The sequence below is a fragment of the Rhinopithecus bieti genome, unplaced genomic scaffold (assembly GCF_001698545.2).
Source record: "Rhinopithecus bieti isolate Rb0 unplaced genomic scaffold, ASM169854v2 scaffold_8211, whole genome shotgun sequence".
Taxonomy (NCBI): Eukaryota; Metazoa; Chordata; class Mammalia; order Primates; family Cercopithecidae; genus Rhinopithecus; species Rhinopithecus bieti.
The window spans coordinates 33406-51737 of NW_016805759.1; the positions used below are offsets into that span (position 1 = coordinate 33406).

Genomic DNA, 18332 nt, shown 5'->3' on the forward strand with positions numbered 1-18332 from the left:
ATGTTATAGAATTGCCAATCCCTTGACCATATTCACCATTTTGCCCTTTTGCTTATTAAAAAAAAATTTACTACATCCTTTTCTTGAAACTTCTGTTACCCTGGGTAAATCTACTTCCTATTTTCTTCCTGTGATTTTGACTCCTTTTCTTTGTCTAGCCTTTAAACATAGGCATTCCTCCAAAGGTTTTGTTCTTGGTTGTCTTTAATAATGCTTTACTTGTTTTCCCTTGATCAGTGCTTTAGTCTTGAGGTTCCAATGTACTTAGATTGAAAGCTACTGATCTAGACCCTTATAGTAATGTGACTCCTTGGCTGTCTATGATGGAGATGCTGTGATGGTTAATTTTATGTTTCAGCTTGACTAGGCCGTGGGGGGTGTCCAGATATCTGATCAAACATTATTCTGGGTATGTCTGTGAGTGTGTTTTTGGGTCAGATTAATGTTTGAATTGGTCAGCTGGATAAAGCAGATTTCCTGCTTAATGTGAGTGAGCCTCATCCGATTAGTTGAGGAATGACCCTCCCAAAAGTAAAGGGGAAACTCCTCCTGCCTGACTGCCTTCAAGCTGGAACATCAATTTTTTTCCTACCTTTGGACTAAAATGGAAGCATTGGCCCTTCCTGGGTTTTGCAACTACACCATTGCTCTCCTTTGTCTCCAGCTTGCCAACTGCAGATCTGGAGACTTGTCAGCTCATAATTGCATAAGCCTTTCCGTATATATGAAAATAAAGAGATGTCCCAGTTCTGTGCCTCACAGATACAGGCCCTTATGTCTCCCTTAGCTTCCCAGAGAGACTGTTTCCTCTTAATGGAGCTTGACCCAAAGACTGCTGACTGAGAATTTGCTCTCTCAGTGATCCTGATGGATGCTGACAGCAGTTAACAGAGAGAGAGTTCCCTGTAAAAAATTACAGAAATTGGATGATCCCTAAATCTTTGTCTCTAGCTCTGGAATAGAATATTTCTGGAGTAGAACATTTCTAGACGATGACCTAAACATCTACATGGGTTTTCAAACACAACATATTTACTAGAGAACTTTGTATCTTCCCCTGCAAACTTCTTTCTTTGTTCCATGTATTGGCTAATGCATTGGCAGTGTTTTCTTATTGATTATCATATATCTCTTTCATTTGTTAAAAAGCGTGTGTGGTTATGCAATGTGAGGATTGCACACATTAATCATTTGTAGACTTCACCATTAAAGAACCTGGGCTAGAAAAGGGAGACAAGGTGTGAATGTGTGTAAATGCGGTACAAAATAGAAAGTCTTGAGTGCCACAGAAGAAAAGTCTGTGCAAGATCAATGGAGAAGAGATGATTTGATGCTTTGGTTTGTTTGTGTGGAGTTTGGAGGTGGGGTGGGAGTATGGATTAAGGGAATATGTGTGAAATATATGTATTTTTTATTCCAGAGAGAGCAGAGGGAAAAATCCAAAACTGTTAATGTTAATGTTTGAGGTGAAATATTGGCAGCCTAGCTATTTTTTACTCTTTACAGACAAAACATTTGAGTTAACTTTCTGTATTCTATTATTACCTTGATATGTGACTAGATAATTATTATATTTAGTTTTTGTTAATTCAAACTCATAACTTGAATAAAAGGAAGGACCTAATTCATGAGAGACACAGCAAAAAATACAGCTATTATTATTTTTTTAAAATCCTAAAATGCCACCTAAGGAGATTCAGAATCTGTTTTTAAAATAAGTAAAACATGAAGAACAGTTCTTCAGGGAAAGATGATTCTTAGGTGCAGCAAAGCTTTAGGTTTTCCCAGCACTGCTCCCACAAAGGTCACAATGTTGTTTTTCACATTGTGTTTCTAGGGATTTTTAAGGATATTCTTTTGAGAGACAGATTAGCATGGTGATTAAGCGTGTGATATTGAAGCCAGACTGCCTGGGTTGAAATTCACACTCTGCCTATATTATCTGTATGACCTTGTGAGTTAATTAACTTATCTGTGCCTCATTTTTTTCATAAAATGGGAGTAATAATAGTTCCCACCTAATAGAGCTTTTTTTGATAAATAAGTTTTATAAATGAATGAAGGGCCCCTAATATATTTGTATATATATCTAAGCTATATATTTATAAGTAATATGAATATTTTATATATATATTGGTGTGTGTGGTGTGCTGTGTGTGCGTATTATAGTAAATATATATTTTTTTTTTTTTTTTTGAATGGAGCTCTCGCTTTTGTGCCCAGTGGAGGCTGCCAATGGCGCGATCTCAGCTCACCGTAACCTCCACCCTCCTGGGGTTTTCACAACGATTCTCCTGCCTCTGCCTCCTGAATAGGCTGGGATTATAGGCATGCGCCACCAGGCTGGGCCTTATTTTTCATTTTTAGTAGAGACAGGCTTTCTCCATGTGGCGTCAGGCCTGGCTGGAAACTCTCTGACCTCAGGTGCATCTGTCCGCCTCAGCCTCCGAAAATTCTGGGCTTACAGGCCATGAGCCACCGCTCCTGCGCCCAAATGGTTAGATATTTAAAAATATAAATTTAAATATTAAAAATATATATTTTTAATTTTTTAGTTTCTAGGGTTTTTTTTGTTGGGTTCTTTTTTTTTTTTTTTTTTTTTTTTGAGACAGGGTCTCATTCTGCCACCCAGGCTGGAGTACAGAATGCAGTCATGGCTTACTGCAGCCTCAAACTCCAGGATTCAAATGATTTTCCCACTTCAGCCTCCCTAGTAGCTGGGACTACAGGCACATGCCACCACACCCAGCTATTTTTTGAAAAAACTTTTATAGAGACAGGGTCTCACTATGATGCCCAGGCTGGTCTAGGACCTGTGCTCAAGTGATCCTCCTGCCTTGGCTTCCCAAAGTGCTGGGATTATAGGCGTGAACCATTGTGCCCAGCCTAGAAAAGGCTGATTTTTTAGAATCAAATACTAATGAAAATGATTGCTACTCTTTTCAGAAGGTTATTGAAGGAACTACATATTGTCTTATAGTTTTTAAATGTTTTATGATTCCTATGATAGATTCATTGGTTATATGTAAGTGAATTTTAACTTGTTTTGGGGGGAACAAAAGTTCACATTGAACTAATGACTGAATGCTTCTAAACTGGATACAAAAATACAAAATTCAACAAAATGCTATTTGTGTTCTCAAGGAGCTTTCACATTAGGACAAATATAAAACAGGATTTATTAATATGATGTTTGGTTCAGACTAAGTACTTAGAAGTATGGGGGGAAGAATTCCTTCATACTGAGTAATCATGAAGGGCACTGCCGATGCAGTTGCATTCAGTTGGACCTTTAAAAATTAATAGATTTTTGACGAATGTGGTGAAGGAAGTTTAAGAGGAAGGTGAAGGGAAAGGTCCAGAGGCAAGATAGCTTGATTTGTGTTTTATAGGAACAGGATATGATTCAAGCTAACTGGAACATAGAAATCTTTAGGGAAGTTCTGGAAAATAAGATTGGATTAGATTGTGGCAGATTTGGAGTGTGAAACCAGAGGATTTGCTAGGAAATATCAAATCCCATTCTTTAGAGTAATATAGTCTGTCATAGTGGTTGCTTCTGTAATACAAATTGATTGATGTGTGATAGGTAGCTATGAGACTGATGTCAGTATAATGGGAAAATAGCATTAGTTCAGACGTAATCTTTCCCAGCATATTAACTTTTTGAAATAATCGGAAACAAACTTCTCACAACCTAAGAGAAAGCTTTAGCACTATATGAAGATATAAGGAAAACACTGAGAATTCTGCAGAAGTGTCCTCTTATTAGTGAAAATGAGTGGCTTCAAGGACAGTTTCACATTCCACGGTATTAATATGTCAGCTGTAACAATGTTTGCAGACCAAGAAGCTGCAAAAACATTTCTCTTTGAATTTTTTTTTTGAGACAGAGTCTCACTTTGTCGCCCAGGCTAGAGTGCAGTGGCACGATCTTGGCTCACTGCAACCTCTGCCTCCCAGGTTCAATCAGTTCTCCCATTTCAGCCTCCTGAGTAGCTTGAATTACAAGTGCCTGCCACCACGCCTGGCTAATTTTTGTATTTTTAGTAGAGACAAGGTTTCACCATGTTGGCCAGGCTGGTCTTGAACTCCTGACCTCAGGTGATCCACCCGCCTCGACCTCCCACAGTGGTACTGTGCTTTTAACTTCATTGCAATTGGTGTTGACTAGAAGCGTATGTCCTGAAGAATTCATATCTCAAATGAGGAAACAAGAGCCCCAGAGTTTTAGGCTTCAAAGGATGTAATGCTAGGTGCAAATGGGAGCAGACATTTAACTGTGCAATTATTTTTATAAGGACCTGTTATTGTTTTAGTTAGGGCTTTGATTACAGAGTTATGTTGATATAAAAAAATTATTTTTAGAGAGATGGAGTTTCACTGTATTGCTTGCGCTGGCTTCAAACTTCTGGACTCAACTGACCCTCTTAATTTAGCCTCCTGGGTACCTGGGACTACAAGTGTGCAATACCACAACTGGCTACATGGATATTCAGTAGTCCACCTTAACTCTCTTTTCCTCAGGAGACTTGTTACTTTTTGGTTGTGCTTTTGTAGAACTCGAAGTATTTATTTTTTCTCCAAGTGTGTATATCACATTCTAGCAGAAAGGGCTCTGACATGTTTTAAAGGAAGGAAACTCATAAAGGAATTGTTGACCTAAATTTTCAGTTTAATTTTCTCACACAGAATCATCTTGTGTGCTGAGGCAGGCAGATTGCTTGCTTGAGCCCAGGAGATTGAGATCATCCTGGGCAACATGGTAAAACCCCGACTCTACAAAAAATACAAAAATTAGCCAGATGGGGTGGCCTATACCTGTAGTCCCAGCTATTTGGGAGGCTGAGGTGGATCACATGACCTCAGGAGGTCAAAGCTGCAGTGAGCCGTTGCTGAGCAACTGCACTCTAACCTAGGCGACAGAATGAGTCCTTGTCTCAAAAAAAAAAAAAAAAAAAAGAATCTTTTGTGTTCCATAGTCACTGAAAAGTGTTATAGCTCTTGAAATGTATGCACTTTGTTCTCACTGAATTTTGAATTGAGAGTGTTCTAATTCTAATTTTAAAGGGAATTTATATTTGAAATTTGCCCCAAATCAAGTATTTTTATGTAGTGTCAAAACACTCTCAGTGGACTCTGCTGTTTGGCTACGCTTGGGTGGTGAATTGATCTCCCTGAAAGCTGTAAACAGTTTTTGACCAGACGTAAACTTAACTTTTGAGGGATTGTGAGGATGTTTGTATAAGTTTATTAACCTAGAAAATGCCCATTCTCTTACATAAAAAACCATCTTCTTTCTTGGAATTTGGGGCCTAGTTGAATATATAGAATTTCTGACTGATTAGAAGAGTCGCAAATGGGCTTGATCTCTTCATTTTCGTAAAACAGAGAGTCTTTTAATTTCATTTAGTTGTAAAATTTCTAAAGTGTCCATTTTAGGAATATTTGGAATGGAAAGGTCTTTATCTTTCCATTCTTACTCTAGTACATCCTGTTTCTACTACTGATCAAGTAAAACCAATGAACTAAAATCAGGCTTAGTTGACATTACTTTTACAAAGATAGAAATATATAATTTAAAATTTGTTATTGATGTGATTTATTTTACCTCCATAGCTTTGTACATATTTTCATAAAAATGTGTTTGTGCTGTGCTGCTATGTAGCATTTTGTGGATCTTCCACTTTGAAGATAAAAACACTGTTTTAATTACAGAAAGACCCAAATGGGACCAGTAATTTGCCAACTGGAAGTTCTCTTCTTCAAGAAGTTGAAGTACAGAATGAGGAGATGGCAGCTTTTTGTCGATCCATTACAAAGTAAGGAACTTTTCTTTATAAATGTTCGTTTGAAAAATTGACTTGAAAACCAATTTAGTGCTAATAATGATAAAATTTTTAAAATTTTAATTATTTTCTTCTTGTGGCTAAAATTTCAAGTCAGAGTTAATTGGCACGTTACCACAAACTACAGCTGAACTTGTATCTTCACCTGTTAGATTTCTTAATATTTGGAAGAAAAAGTTGAGGTCAGACAGTAGACTTCTGATACTATAATAACCAGTAAAAAATATGACTTACCTGTAAATTTCAGTACATTTAAAAAATACCTACTTTTGTCTTAGACTTAATTTTGCTATAAACTTTCTAGCCTTCAAAATACTGTTTTACACATTTAAGAAATGATATTATAACAGACAAGTTTAGAAGAGCAAATATATTTCTGAAGTTTAGAGAAACACATTTATAGAATGATCTCTCAATCTTAAATGTGTCTAACATTCATTATAGGTGAGGAAACTGAGACTCAGAGAAGTAACCTAACAAAGTTTACTTGGCTAGTCAGTAATATCAATAATAGAACCAACTCTCTTTTGCTTCTGGTTAAGCATGTTTTCTTCCTAGTATATCACTATATTAGTCATGACTTCTGTTACAAGTGCTAAAACCCATCCTGAACTTAAATAGGGTCATGTATTGGTTCACAACCCAAATAGCAGATAGAGGAAGGATGGGGCAGAGTTCATTAACAGCAAGATTCAGGAATTCATTACTATAAATCATCCCTCCTTCCTTCGATTCTCCTTGTCCACTCCCTTTCCTTTCCTTCTCCTTCCTCACTTTTCTTCCTCTGCCTTTCCTCCATGCAATTGAATGGTCTCAGTAGCAGAGAAGAAAAAGGAGTCCCCTTAGTGCTAGCCAGATAGGAAAATCCCACAGGAGGAAAGAGTGGAACAACAATCCTTGTGGCCAAGAGGATGAGAGATCTGTTATCTAAAAAAGGGAAGTAGATCACCACTGAGAGATTTTTTTCCGAATCCAGCATTGTCTTCAGTGTGGTCTGCTTTAAGCATAGCAGGATTTGGGGTTCCCAGAACATTTTTGAGTATGTACATTATTTTAATGTTGAAGAACTTAATATTTAATGAGATTTTCTGGATGATTGGTGATATTTTATTAAAACTCTGTCTTCCTTTATGTTACCTTTTAGCCAGCATTTCTTTTCTTCAGAATACCTTAGGAAAAAAAATATTATCAGTAGAGTCACTTTTTCTTGGCAAAGGTTACTCTCCCCAAACAGGCCTTGTATTTTTCTGTTAGGCCATGTTAAGTAACTACTACATTTAAGCTTTGCAAGTTGAGAAGTTAGGTAGCTGAGACCTACCTTTTTTCTCCCATTTGAATCATAGAGCTATTTATACAAACTCTGCCACTAATTGAAAATGATTGTTTTTGTTTACACACACACACACTTATGTGGTACAAAACTGCAAATGGACTAAAGAGAGAATGAGTTCTTTTTGTAATTTTATTTTCATTAGTAGACTATGATTTTAACAAATATTAGAGCAGTAAGAAGTACTGGTGTTTTTGAAGCCATGTTCTAGGAACTTCTCTTGTTCCCCTGTGGTGACCATGGAGATTGAGGTGAGGAGATGTACTCTGAAATTAGTGGCTCTATTTTTTCCAGTATGCTCATTTTGCAGTGGATTTTAAAACAAATATTTAGGCTTTTAATTAGAGAGCCAGTTCTTTGCTTTTTGAGATCTTCAAAAATTATTCACTTAAATTCAGCTGTGAAATTAGTGTCAGGCTGTCAGAATGATATTTGTTTATAGTTAAGATAAAATATAAAAAAGACTTGGAATTTATTAGCATTTCTAGGTATTGGTTCTTGTTGTTGTTTCTCATCTGTGAAATTAAAGACTTGGACTAGTGATTTCAAAGATCTCTTTCAGTTTAAGGTTCTGTAATACATTGATTCCGGACTACTTTTCATTATTATTGAGTTTTTGTCTTATTTCTTTATTTTTTTCCTTTTACGCCCATCATAATTGACAGAGCTTACTATATCTACTAGTTACAGGTGCTGAAAATGTTCTTTTTTTCTTTTTCTTTTTTTTTTTGAGACGGAGTTTTCACTCTTGTTGCCCAGGGTAGAGTGCAGTGGTGCGATCTCGGTTCACTGCCTCCTGGGTTCAAGCATTTCTCTGGCCTCAGCCTCCTGAGTAGCTAGGACTATAGGCATGTATCACCATGCTCAGCTAATTTTTTTTTGTATTTGTAATAGAGACGAGATTTTACCATGTTGGCCAGGCTGGTCTTGAACTCCTGACCTCAGGTGATCTGCCCACCTCGGCCTCCCAAAGTGCTGGCATTACAGGCGTGAGCTACCACACCCGGTCAAGAAAGTTCTTCTAATAGTGTTAAATACCAGTAGAAGTTATTGCTACTTTATTTGTGGTCCTTTAGGATAAGATGAGAAACCACACTCTACACCTGTCTTTCTGAATAGCTTTATAGTCATATAATATTCACATATATACTATTTATATCCTATACTAGTATCTTGACCACAAAAACTTGCTATATGTTTTCAAGGACTTCAACTCTGCATTTGGTTAATTTTATTCTAAGTAGTGCTGATATACTTTCCTATAGAATAATGTTAATTCATTTGAAATCTTTCAAAACCCTCATTTTTATCTCTTCTCCTCTTTATATTCTGATTTTGTATGATTTGGTTATCTGTGCAGAATTTTAGTCTGAGCACACAAAAGTAGAAAAGAAACCATAAAGGATTTTGTTTCTGCATAGAGATACTGAATTTCCTAAACTGTAGAGCCACACTAAACAGACAAAGCCTTTTATTTGGGTGATAGGGTAGTAGAAATTTTAGAGAAAATAAAAATTAGAGTTAAATACTCTTTATAGGTAGTTACTTAAGAACATCAAACTGTGATGTGTGGCTTAGAGTATCCATAAAAATACCTTATCTGGTCTATATTTAAAGTGAATAATTTACTCAGACAGCAGTTATTCATTTAATAATTTAATTTGATTTTGTATGTTTAAATGTTTAAACATTTAGTTACCAAAAAAACCCCACAAAAGAACCTCAATTGTAAGGAATCTTACATCTTACGTGTTTTGTGGTTTTGACAATTTTATAAAGCAAACAAACCATGAATTAGAAGAAATCAATTTTACAGAAAAGGAAATTAGTGTATTTTCTGGATCTGGTATCTTCCATGGTACCAAGTAAATACAAAAGGACCCATTATAAAACATTTCTTAAATTGTGATAAAATATGCGTAACAAAATTTACCATTTTAACTGGTTTTAAGTATACATTTCAGTGGCATAGTTACATTCACATTGTTGTGTAAAAGAAAGGACTTATTTTAAGAAAGGGAAATGCAGGTTTCTTCCTCTCAAACAAAGCTAAGTTTTATCACTGGAATTTTTGTCTAATAAATTCTTTTGTTAGCTATCAAGAATTTCTGCTTTTACTTTTGTCATCCTTAACGGTTTCTGAAAATTGAAAGCTTGCTTAGATGTAGAAAAAATTCTCTAATATTTCATACATTAATTTCATGATTTGATGTGAGCATCTGTCTTAGTGTTTGTATTACTATAAAGGAATACTTGAGACTGAGTAATTTATAAAGAAAGGGTGTATTATATTTTTAATATTGGATCCTTTGTGTTGCTTAAGAGTTCAGTGCAAAAACCAGATTTATTCCTTCACTAACTCATTTATTTGACAAGAAGGTTAAAGCACTTACCATGTACTAGGCACTGTTCTAAATGCTTTATAAACTAAATTCACATAATTCTCACAACAACCCTATCAAGTAAGTAGTAATATTACCCCCAGTTTATAGAAGAAAAAACCGAAGCAACAAGGAGATTTAATAACTTGCATAAGTTCACAAAGCTAATAAGTAGTATAATCAGGATTCAATATAAGGTAATTTGACTCTAGAGGATATGCACTAATGCTTACATGTGCTACTTCCCCAGAACCTTTTTCTGTCAACTCAAGCTGTTTTATTCTACTTCCGTGACCTGATTATTTTAATCTCTACAGAAGCAAGTATACAATACTTCTAGCATTCATTCCATTCATAACCCTATGAAAAGCAGGTAGGAGGACTGGTCCCTGTCTTCTAACCTCTAGAAAAAAATCAGTTTAAAAGAGCTCACAAGTGTAAAGAAGTTATCAAATCTGTCTTTGTCTTATGATAACAGCAGTGCTGGCTGGAGATGAGCCATACACCATTTAATTTTAAACTGTGTTGCTCCTATGAATACCTTCACAGGCAGTTCTTTTGATTCCCTAGGTTTTAGAAATCACTTTGAGGGAAGAAAGGCCTTGGAGCACTGTAAGAAACCATTGTCTGTATTTTATTCATTATCTAGCAGCCAGAAACAATGTTTGTAGGAAAAAGGTCCTTAGAAGAAAAAAAATTTTCAAGGCAACAAACATTTTATCCTTTTGGCCATCACAATTTTAGGACTACATTGCCTATAGAATCATTTGAAAGGTACCATTTTGTGTACTTGTACTGTGTGGCAAAAGATTTTTAAGCAGAGGACCTCATTTAAAATGCCATTTATCCAAGCATGTGCTTGGGTAGTGTTGATAATGTTACCAAAGATATCCTGGCAGTAGTTCATCTCTTCCTTTTCCTTGGGTTTCTTTTATTTAAAAGGAAAATGCTGGTATTTGGAATTTCAACAGGAGTTCATGCATTGCAGTTTCATGAGCTGCTTGAGTTGGACAATGACATAGACCTGAGTGGCTATAAACATGTAAAACCTTGTTCAGAGCCCTCAAATGAAGTTTTTTAAAAAAGAATTTAATTTCTTCTTTATTGTGAACAGATTGAAGACCAAATTTCCATATACCAATCACCGCACAAACCCAGGCTATTTGTTAAGTCCAGTCACAGCACAAAGAAACATATGCGGAGAAAATGCTAGTGTGAAGGTCTCCATTGAAATTGAAGGATTTCAGCTACCAGTTACTTTTACATGCGATGGTAGGTTTATGGTTCCTCAAGCCTCTTGTTTTGTTCTGTAAGGGGGAGATGTTTAAAATATGAATATTATCATTCTTTTAATAAACCAATTTTGCTATCATGTGTCTTTTTGTCATTCATATGGATAGTTTTCTGGTTAGAACTAGTGGGGAATCAGGTTTATAAATAATTATCTGAAAAGTGCTGAGTAACTTTTTGTTGATCAGTGGCTCTTGGCCAAGGCCCAAAAGCATTCGATAGAAAAGCTAATTATAATCTAATTCTTTATTTTTATCCTTCATTTTATGACAGGAAGCATGCTTGCTTATAAAGAGCTGTCAGTGAAATTGAAATTCCAGATATCTTGCTAAGTTCTTCTGTGGAGAAGAGAAGATAATTCTCTTTTATTTTAATCCTTTCTTCCAAACTTAGTATGGGTGTCCTCTCTAGAGATGTCAATTTTTTTCTTATAGTTTTAAAAACTAATTTTGTTTCCTTGCAGAGTTTATTGCATTTCATAATATATATTATCTTAACAGGATTCCCCAAGGAATGAGATCCTTTATTTCTACAGTACTTTGGCCTAAGAATTATGCAATTTTTATTCTTTAATGGTTATGACTAGGAATGTGTCTAATATTGAGATACATTCTTTCTAGCTTTGTACTTTTGAAGGCCCTTTGAAAAAATACAAATCTGAAACAGAAAACCATCAGCTACTGTAACAATTATTCTTTTAGTTGTTAAAGGAAAAGTTCTGTGGTTTTTGTTGTTGTTGTTGTTGTTGTTGTTGTTGTTTTTTGAGAGAGAGTCTCACTCTGCCACCCAGGCTAGAGTGCAGTGGCATGATCTTGGCTCACTGCAGTGAGGGTGAGAGTTAGACTCCATCTCAAAAGTATAACCTACCTGCTGTATTTTTATTTTTCATTGGAAAATATACCAGGCAAATGTCAAACATTTAAAATGGTGAATCTTTTTCTTGTAATTCATTTTAAATCATTGTTTGCTAGATACTGCTAAATATCATCTGTGGGGGATTGGTTCCAGGACCCCCTTCAGATACCAAAATCCCAGGTTGCTCAAATCCCTGATATGACGTAGTATTATCATATAACTGATACACATCCTTCTGTATAGCTTATTTATTTTTGGTTTAATTTTTAAATTTTTAACTTGCATGGGTACATAGTAGGTATATATATATTTATGGGGTACATATGATCTTTTTTTAAAGCATCAAAGGGAAGGGGTAACATGATGTTTTGATGCAGGCATACAATGTTAATACTCCTATATACTTTAAATCACCTCTAGATTAGTTATATTACCTAATGCAATGTAAATGCTATGTAAATATTTGCTATATTGTATTGTTTAAGGAATAATGACAAGGAAAAAGTGTGTACATATTCGGTACAGATGCAGTTTTTTTTCTTTTCAAATATTTTTGTTCCGTGATTGGTGAATCCACAGATGCAGAACCAACATATATAGAAGGTCAACTGTGTTAGGTTAAACAAAACATATTATTAAAATTAGTTTCACGTCTTTTGATTTACTTGTTTCAATATGGCAACTAGAAAATTTGAAATTATATGTGTGGTCTACATTTGTGGACTGCATTATATTTCTATTGTATACTGCTGTCTTAAATGATGAGTAATACAGTCTTGAATAAGTATGAATGAGCAAAGTGCAAATGATGACTAACTCTTTTACAGTGAGTTCTACTGTAGAAATCATTATAATGCAAGCCCTTTGCTGGGTACATGATGACTTGAATCAAGTAGATGTTGGCAGCTATGTTCTGAAAGTTTGTGGTCAAGAGGAAGTGCTGCAGAAGTAAGTTTATTTAACTACTGAGCAACATCTTTGACAATTTCATTTTTAATGGTTTAATCTAGAAAAATTTCGAGTTGAATTTATAATGCAGAAATACATTGGGTCCTATTGAATTGATTTACCAAATTAGTAAACTTTTATTCAAATATATGATGTCTAAGATGTCATGTCTAAGACAGTGGTGGGGGTTCAGAGATAAGTGAGACATTGTATTCCCTTAAGGAGCTTGTAGTCTTTACAGGAAGAATTTCAGGCAGCTGGTTAATAAGTGATATAATGGGTCTTTCTTACTGTAAAGAGTCGATAGTCACATCATTATAGACTCTATTTTCCTTTTGCAACATGCACTGTTACTTTATGCACAGTAGTCAGCTGTGATTTCCTTTTAGTTGCCTGAAATAATCATTATATGAATCTTTTTCTTACCCAGGTATTTATTATATCTTTTTTTGAGACGGAGTTTCACTCTTGTTACCCAGGCTGGAGTGCAATGGCACGATCTCGGCTCACCGCAACCTCCACCTCCCGGGTTCAAGCGATTCTCCTGCCTCAGCCTCCCAAGTAGCTGGGATTACAGGCATGTGCCACCATGCCCAGCTAATTTTGTGTTTTTACAAAATACAGCCCTTTGGTCAGTCTGGTCTCGAACTCTCGATCAGGTGATCCACCTGCCTCGGCCTCCTAAAGTGCTAGGATTNTAATAAATTCTTTTGTTAGCTATCAAGAATTTCTGCTTTTACTTTTGTCATCCTTAACGGTTTCTGAAAATTGAAAGCTTGCTTAGATGTAGAAAAAATTCTCTAATATTTCATACATTAATTTCATGATTTGATGTGAGCATCTGTCTTAGTGTTTGTATTACTATAAAGGAATACTTGAGACTGAGTAATTTATAAAGAAAGGGTGTATTATATTTTAATATTGGATCCTTTGTGTTGCTTAAGAGTTCAGTGCAAAACCAGATTTATTCCTTCACTAACTCATTTATTTGACAAGAAGGTTAAAGCACTTACCATGTACTAGGCACTGTTCTAAATGCTTTATAAACTAAATTCACATAATTCTCACAACAACCCTATCAAGTAAGTAGTAATATTACCCCAGTTTATAGAAGAAAAAACCGAAGCAACAAGGAGATTTAATAACTTGCATAAGTTCACAAAGCTAATAAGTAGTATAATCAGGATTCAATATAAGGTAATTTGACTCTAGAGGATATGCACTAATGCTTACATGTGCTACTTCCCCAGAACCTTTTCTGTCAACTCAAGCTGTTTTATTCTACTTCCGTGACCTGATTATTTTAATCTCTACAGAAGCAAGTATACAATACTTCTAGCATTCATTCCATTCATAACCCTATGAAAAGCAGGTAGGAGGACTGGTCCCTGTCTTCTAACCTCTAGAAAAAAATCAGTTTAAAAGAGCTCACAAGTGTAAAGAAGTTATCAAATCTGTCTTTGTCTTATGATAACAGCAGTGCTGGCTGGAGATGAGCCATACACCATTTAATTTTAAACTGTGTTGCTCCTATGAATACCTTCACAGGCAGTTCTTTTGATTCCCTAGGTTTTAGAAATCACTTTGAGGGAAGAAAGGCCTTGGAGCACTGTAAGAAACCATTGTCTGTATTTTATTCATTATCTAGCAGCCAGAAACAATGTTTGTAGGAAAAGGTCCTTAGAAGAAAAAAAATTTTCAAGGCAACAAACATTTTATCCTTTTGGCCATCACAATTTTAGGACTACATTGCCTATAGAATCATTTGAAAGGTACCATTTTGTGTACTTGTACTGTGTGGCAAAAGATTTTAAGCAGAGGACCTCATTTAAAATGCCATTTATCCAAGCATGTGCTTGGGTAGTGTTGATAATGTTACCAAAGATATCCTGGCAGTAGTTCATCTCTTCCTTTTCCTTGGGTTTCTTTTATTTAAAAGGAAAATGCTGGTATTTGGAATTTCAACAGGAGTTCATGCATTGCAGTTTCATGAGCTGCTTGAGTTGGACAATGACATAGACCTGAGTGGCTATAAACATGTAAAACCTTGTTCAGAGCCCTCAAATGAAGTTTTTTAAAAAAGAATTTAATTTCTTCTTTATTGTGAACAGATTGAAGACCAAATTTCCATATACCAATCACCGCACAAACCCAGGCTATTTGTTAAGTCCAGTCACAGCACAAAGAAACATATGCGGAGAAAATGCTAGTGTGAAGGTCTCCATTGAAATTGAAGGATTTCAGCTACCAGTTACTTTTACATGCGATGGTAGGTTTATGGTTCCTCAAGCCTCTTGTTTTGTTCTGTAAGGGGAGATGTTTAAAATATGAATATTATCATTCTTTTAATAAACCAATTTTGCTATCATGTGTCTTTTGTCATTCATATGGATAGTTTTCTGGTTAGAACTAGTGGGGAATCAGGTTTATAAATAATTATCTGAAAAGTGCTGAGTAACTTTTGTTGATCAGTGGCTCTTGGCCAAGGCCCAAAAGCATTCGATAGAAAAGCTAATTATAATCTAATTCTTTATTTTATCCTTCATTTTATGACAGGAAGCATGCTTGCTTATAAAGAGCTGTCAGTGAAATTGAAATTCCAGATATCTTGCTAAGTTCTTCTGTGGAGAAGAGAAGATAATTCTCTTTTATTTTAATCCTTTCTTCCAAACTTAGTATGGGTGTCCTCTCTAGAGATGTCAATTTTTTTCTTATAGTTTTAAAACTAATTTTGTTTCCTTGCAGAGTTTATTGCATTTCATAATATATATTATCTTAACAGGATTCCCCAAGGAATGAGATCCTTTATTTCTACAGTACTTTGGCCTAAGAATTATGCAATTTTATTCTTTAATGGTTATGACTAGGAATGTGTCTAATATTGAGATACATTCTTTCTAGCTTTGTACTTTTGAAGGCCCTTTGAAAAAATACAAATCTGAAACAGAAAACCATCAGCTACTGTAACAATTATTCTTTTAGTTGTTAAAGGAAAAGTTCTGTGGTTTTGTTGTTGTTGTTGTTGTTGTTGTTGTTGTTTTTTGAGAGAGAGTCTCACTCTGCCACCCAGGCTAGAGTGCAGTGGCATGATCTTGGCTCACTGCAGTGAGGGTGAGAGTTAGACTCCATCTCAAAAGTATAACCTACCTGCTGTATTTTATTTTCATTGGAAAATATACCAGGCAAATGTCAAACATTTAAAATGGTGAATCTTTTCTTGTAATTCATTTTAAATCATTGTTTGCTAGATACTGCTAAATATCATCTGTGGGGATTGGTTCCAGGACCCCTTCAGATACCAAAATCCCAGGTTGCTCAAATCCCTGATATGACGTAGTATTATCATATAACTGATACACATCCTTCTGTATAGCTTATTTATTTTGGTTTAATTTTAAATTTTAACTTGCATGGGTACATAGTAGGTATATATATATTTATGGGGTACATATGATCTTTTTTTAAAGCATCAAAGGGAAGGGGTAACATGATGTTTTGATGCAGGCATACAATGTTAATACTCCTATATACTTTAAATCACCTCTAGATTAGTTATATTACCTAATGCAATGTAAATGCTATGTAAATATTTGCTATATTGTATTGTTTAAGGAATAATGACAAGGAAAAGTGTGTACATATTCGGTACAGATGCAGTTTTTTTTCTTTTCAAATATTTTGTTCCGTGATTGGTGAATCCACAGATGCAGAACCAACATATATAGAAGGTCAACTGTGTTAGGTTAAACAAAACATATTATTAAAATTAGTTTCACGTCTTTTGATTTACTTGTTTCAATATGGCAACTAGAAAATTTGAAATTATATGTGTGGTCTACATTTGTGGACTGCATTATATTTCTATTGTATACTGCTGTCTTAAATGATGAGTAATACAGTCTTGAATAAGTATGAATGAGCAAAGTGCAAATGATGACTAACTCTTTTACAGTGAGTTCTACTGTAGAAATCATTATAATGCAAGCCCTTTGCTGGGTACATGATGACTTGAATCAAGTAGATGTTGGCAGCTATGTTCTGAAAGTTTGTGGTCAAGAGGAAGTGCTGCAGAAGTAAGTTTATTTAACTACTGAGCAACATCTTTGACAATTTCATTTTAATGGTTTAATCTAGAAAATTTCGAGTTGAATTTATAATGCAGAAATACATTGGGTCCTATTGAATTGATTTACCAAATTAGTAAACTTTTATTCAAATATATGATGTCTAAGATGTCATGTCTAAGACAGTGGTGGGGTTCAGAGATAAGTGAGACATTGTATTCCCTTAAGGAGCTTGTAGTCTTTACAGGAAGAATTTCAGGCAGCTGGTTAATAAGTGATATAATGGGTCTTTCTTACTGTAAAGAGTCGATAGTCACATCATTATAGACTCTATTTTCCTTTTGCAACATGCACTGTTACTTTATGCACAGTAGTCAGCTGTGATTTCCTTTTAGTTGCCTGAAATAATCATTATATGAATCTTTTCTTACCCAGGTATTTATTATATCTTTTTTTGAGACGGAGTTTCACTCTTGTTACCCAGGCTGGAGTGCAATGGCACGATCTCGGCTCACCGCAACCTCCACCTCCCGGGTTCAAGCGATTCTCCTGCCTCAGCCTCCCAAGTAGCTGGGATTACAGGCATGTGCCACCATGCCCAGCTAATTTTGTGTTTTTACAAAATACAGCCCTTTGGTCAGTCTGGTCTCGAACTCTCGATCAGGTGATCCACCTGCCTCGGCCTCCTAAAGTGCTAGGATTACAGGTGTGAACCACCATGCCCAGCCTTGTAATTTATTATATCTAGCATTTAGTCCAGTTGTTTTACAGATTTTATTCTCCTAGGCTTCTAGAAATGCCCTGTCCCTATTTTTCTTATTTCCTTCTTCATCTTTGTCTTCCTCTTCTTTCTTTTTTACGTTGACTGTTCTCCTACAGAATAATTTCTGTTTAAATGCTCAGATTTGATTTTAAAACTCTCTGTGTTTTACCATTCTCTTCAATTTCTGATGCAGGTGCAATTTAAATTTTACCCTCACCTTTATAATTTCTAATTTGAATAGAATAATAGTGAATAATTAATATATCTTAACAGTAATCATTGCCTTGGAAGTCATGAGCATATTCAAAACTGTCGAAAATGGGACACAGAAATTAGACTACAACTCTTGACCTTCAGTGCAATGTGTCAATATCTGGCCCGAACAGTAAGTGTGTACCTTATAACTGAATTTCATTTGTCTGAATCTGAATAATTCTGCTAATTTGCCAATTTTCAACTTGTACATTTTATGTGATTTCATAGTTGGAATGGGGTGATGAACTCATCCTCAACAGGAACCTTCTTAGCAAATGAGGGAGGATCTTCAATCATGGAGGTTTAGTAACATAGTCCTTAGAGGTAGAGGCATATTTGAAAATCAAAGTGGAGAAATTAAACATTTGGTTGGTAATAGCTTTATACATGAGTGAAAACATCAGGGTGAGTCAGGGAAAAATGAGGAAGAAGGAAAAATTTTGAATACTAAATATTGGTTGAGGATGAAAAGAAAATCCACATTGACCTTTGTACCAAACTGAGAAAAATAAATTATTCATCACAAAATGAAAACTAATTCCCTATTTTAAAAGTTCACTACTTCAGTAGGTGGATGTTCATTAAAAAAAAAAAAAA

At 35.2% G+C, this 18332-nt stretch overlaps 1 protein-coding gene across 1 annotated transcript in view; it reads left to right on the forward strand.

Annotated features, from left to right (window-relative positions):
- The window catches only part of PIK3C2A (phosphatidylinositol-4-phosphate 3-kinase catalytic subunit type 2 alpha), a 90901-nt gene that overhangs the window by 16351 nt on the left and 56218 nt on the right, over positions 1–18332 (forward strand). Inside the window, 4 exon segments of the mRNA XM_017873617.1 lie at positions 5719–5822; positions 10675–10832; positions 12533–12653; positions 17754–17865. Coding sequence (XP_017729106.1) covers positions 5719–5822; positions 10675–10832; positions 12533–12653; positions 17754–17865 — 495 coding nt within the window.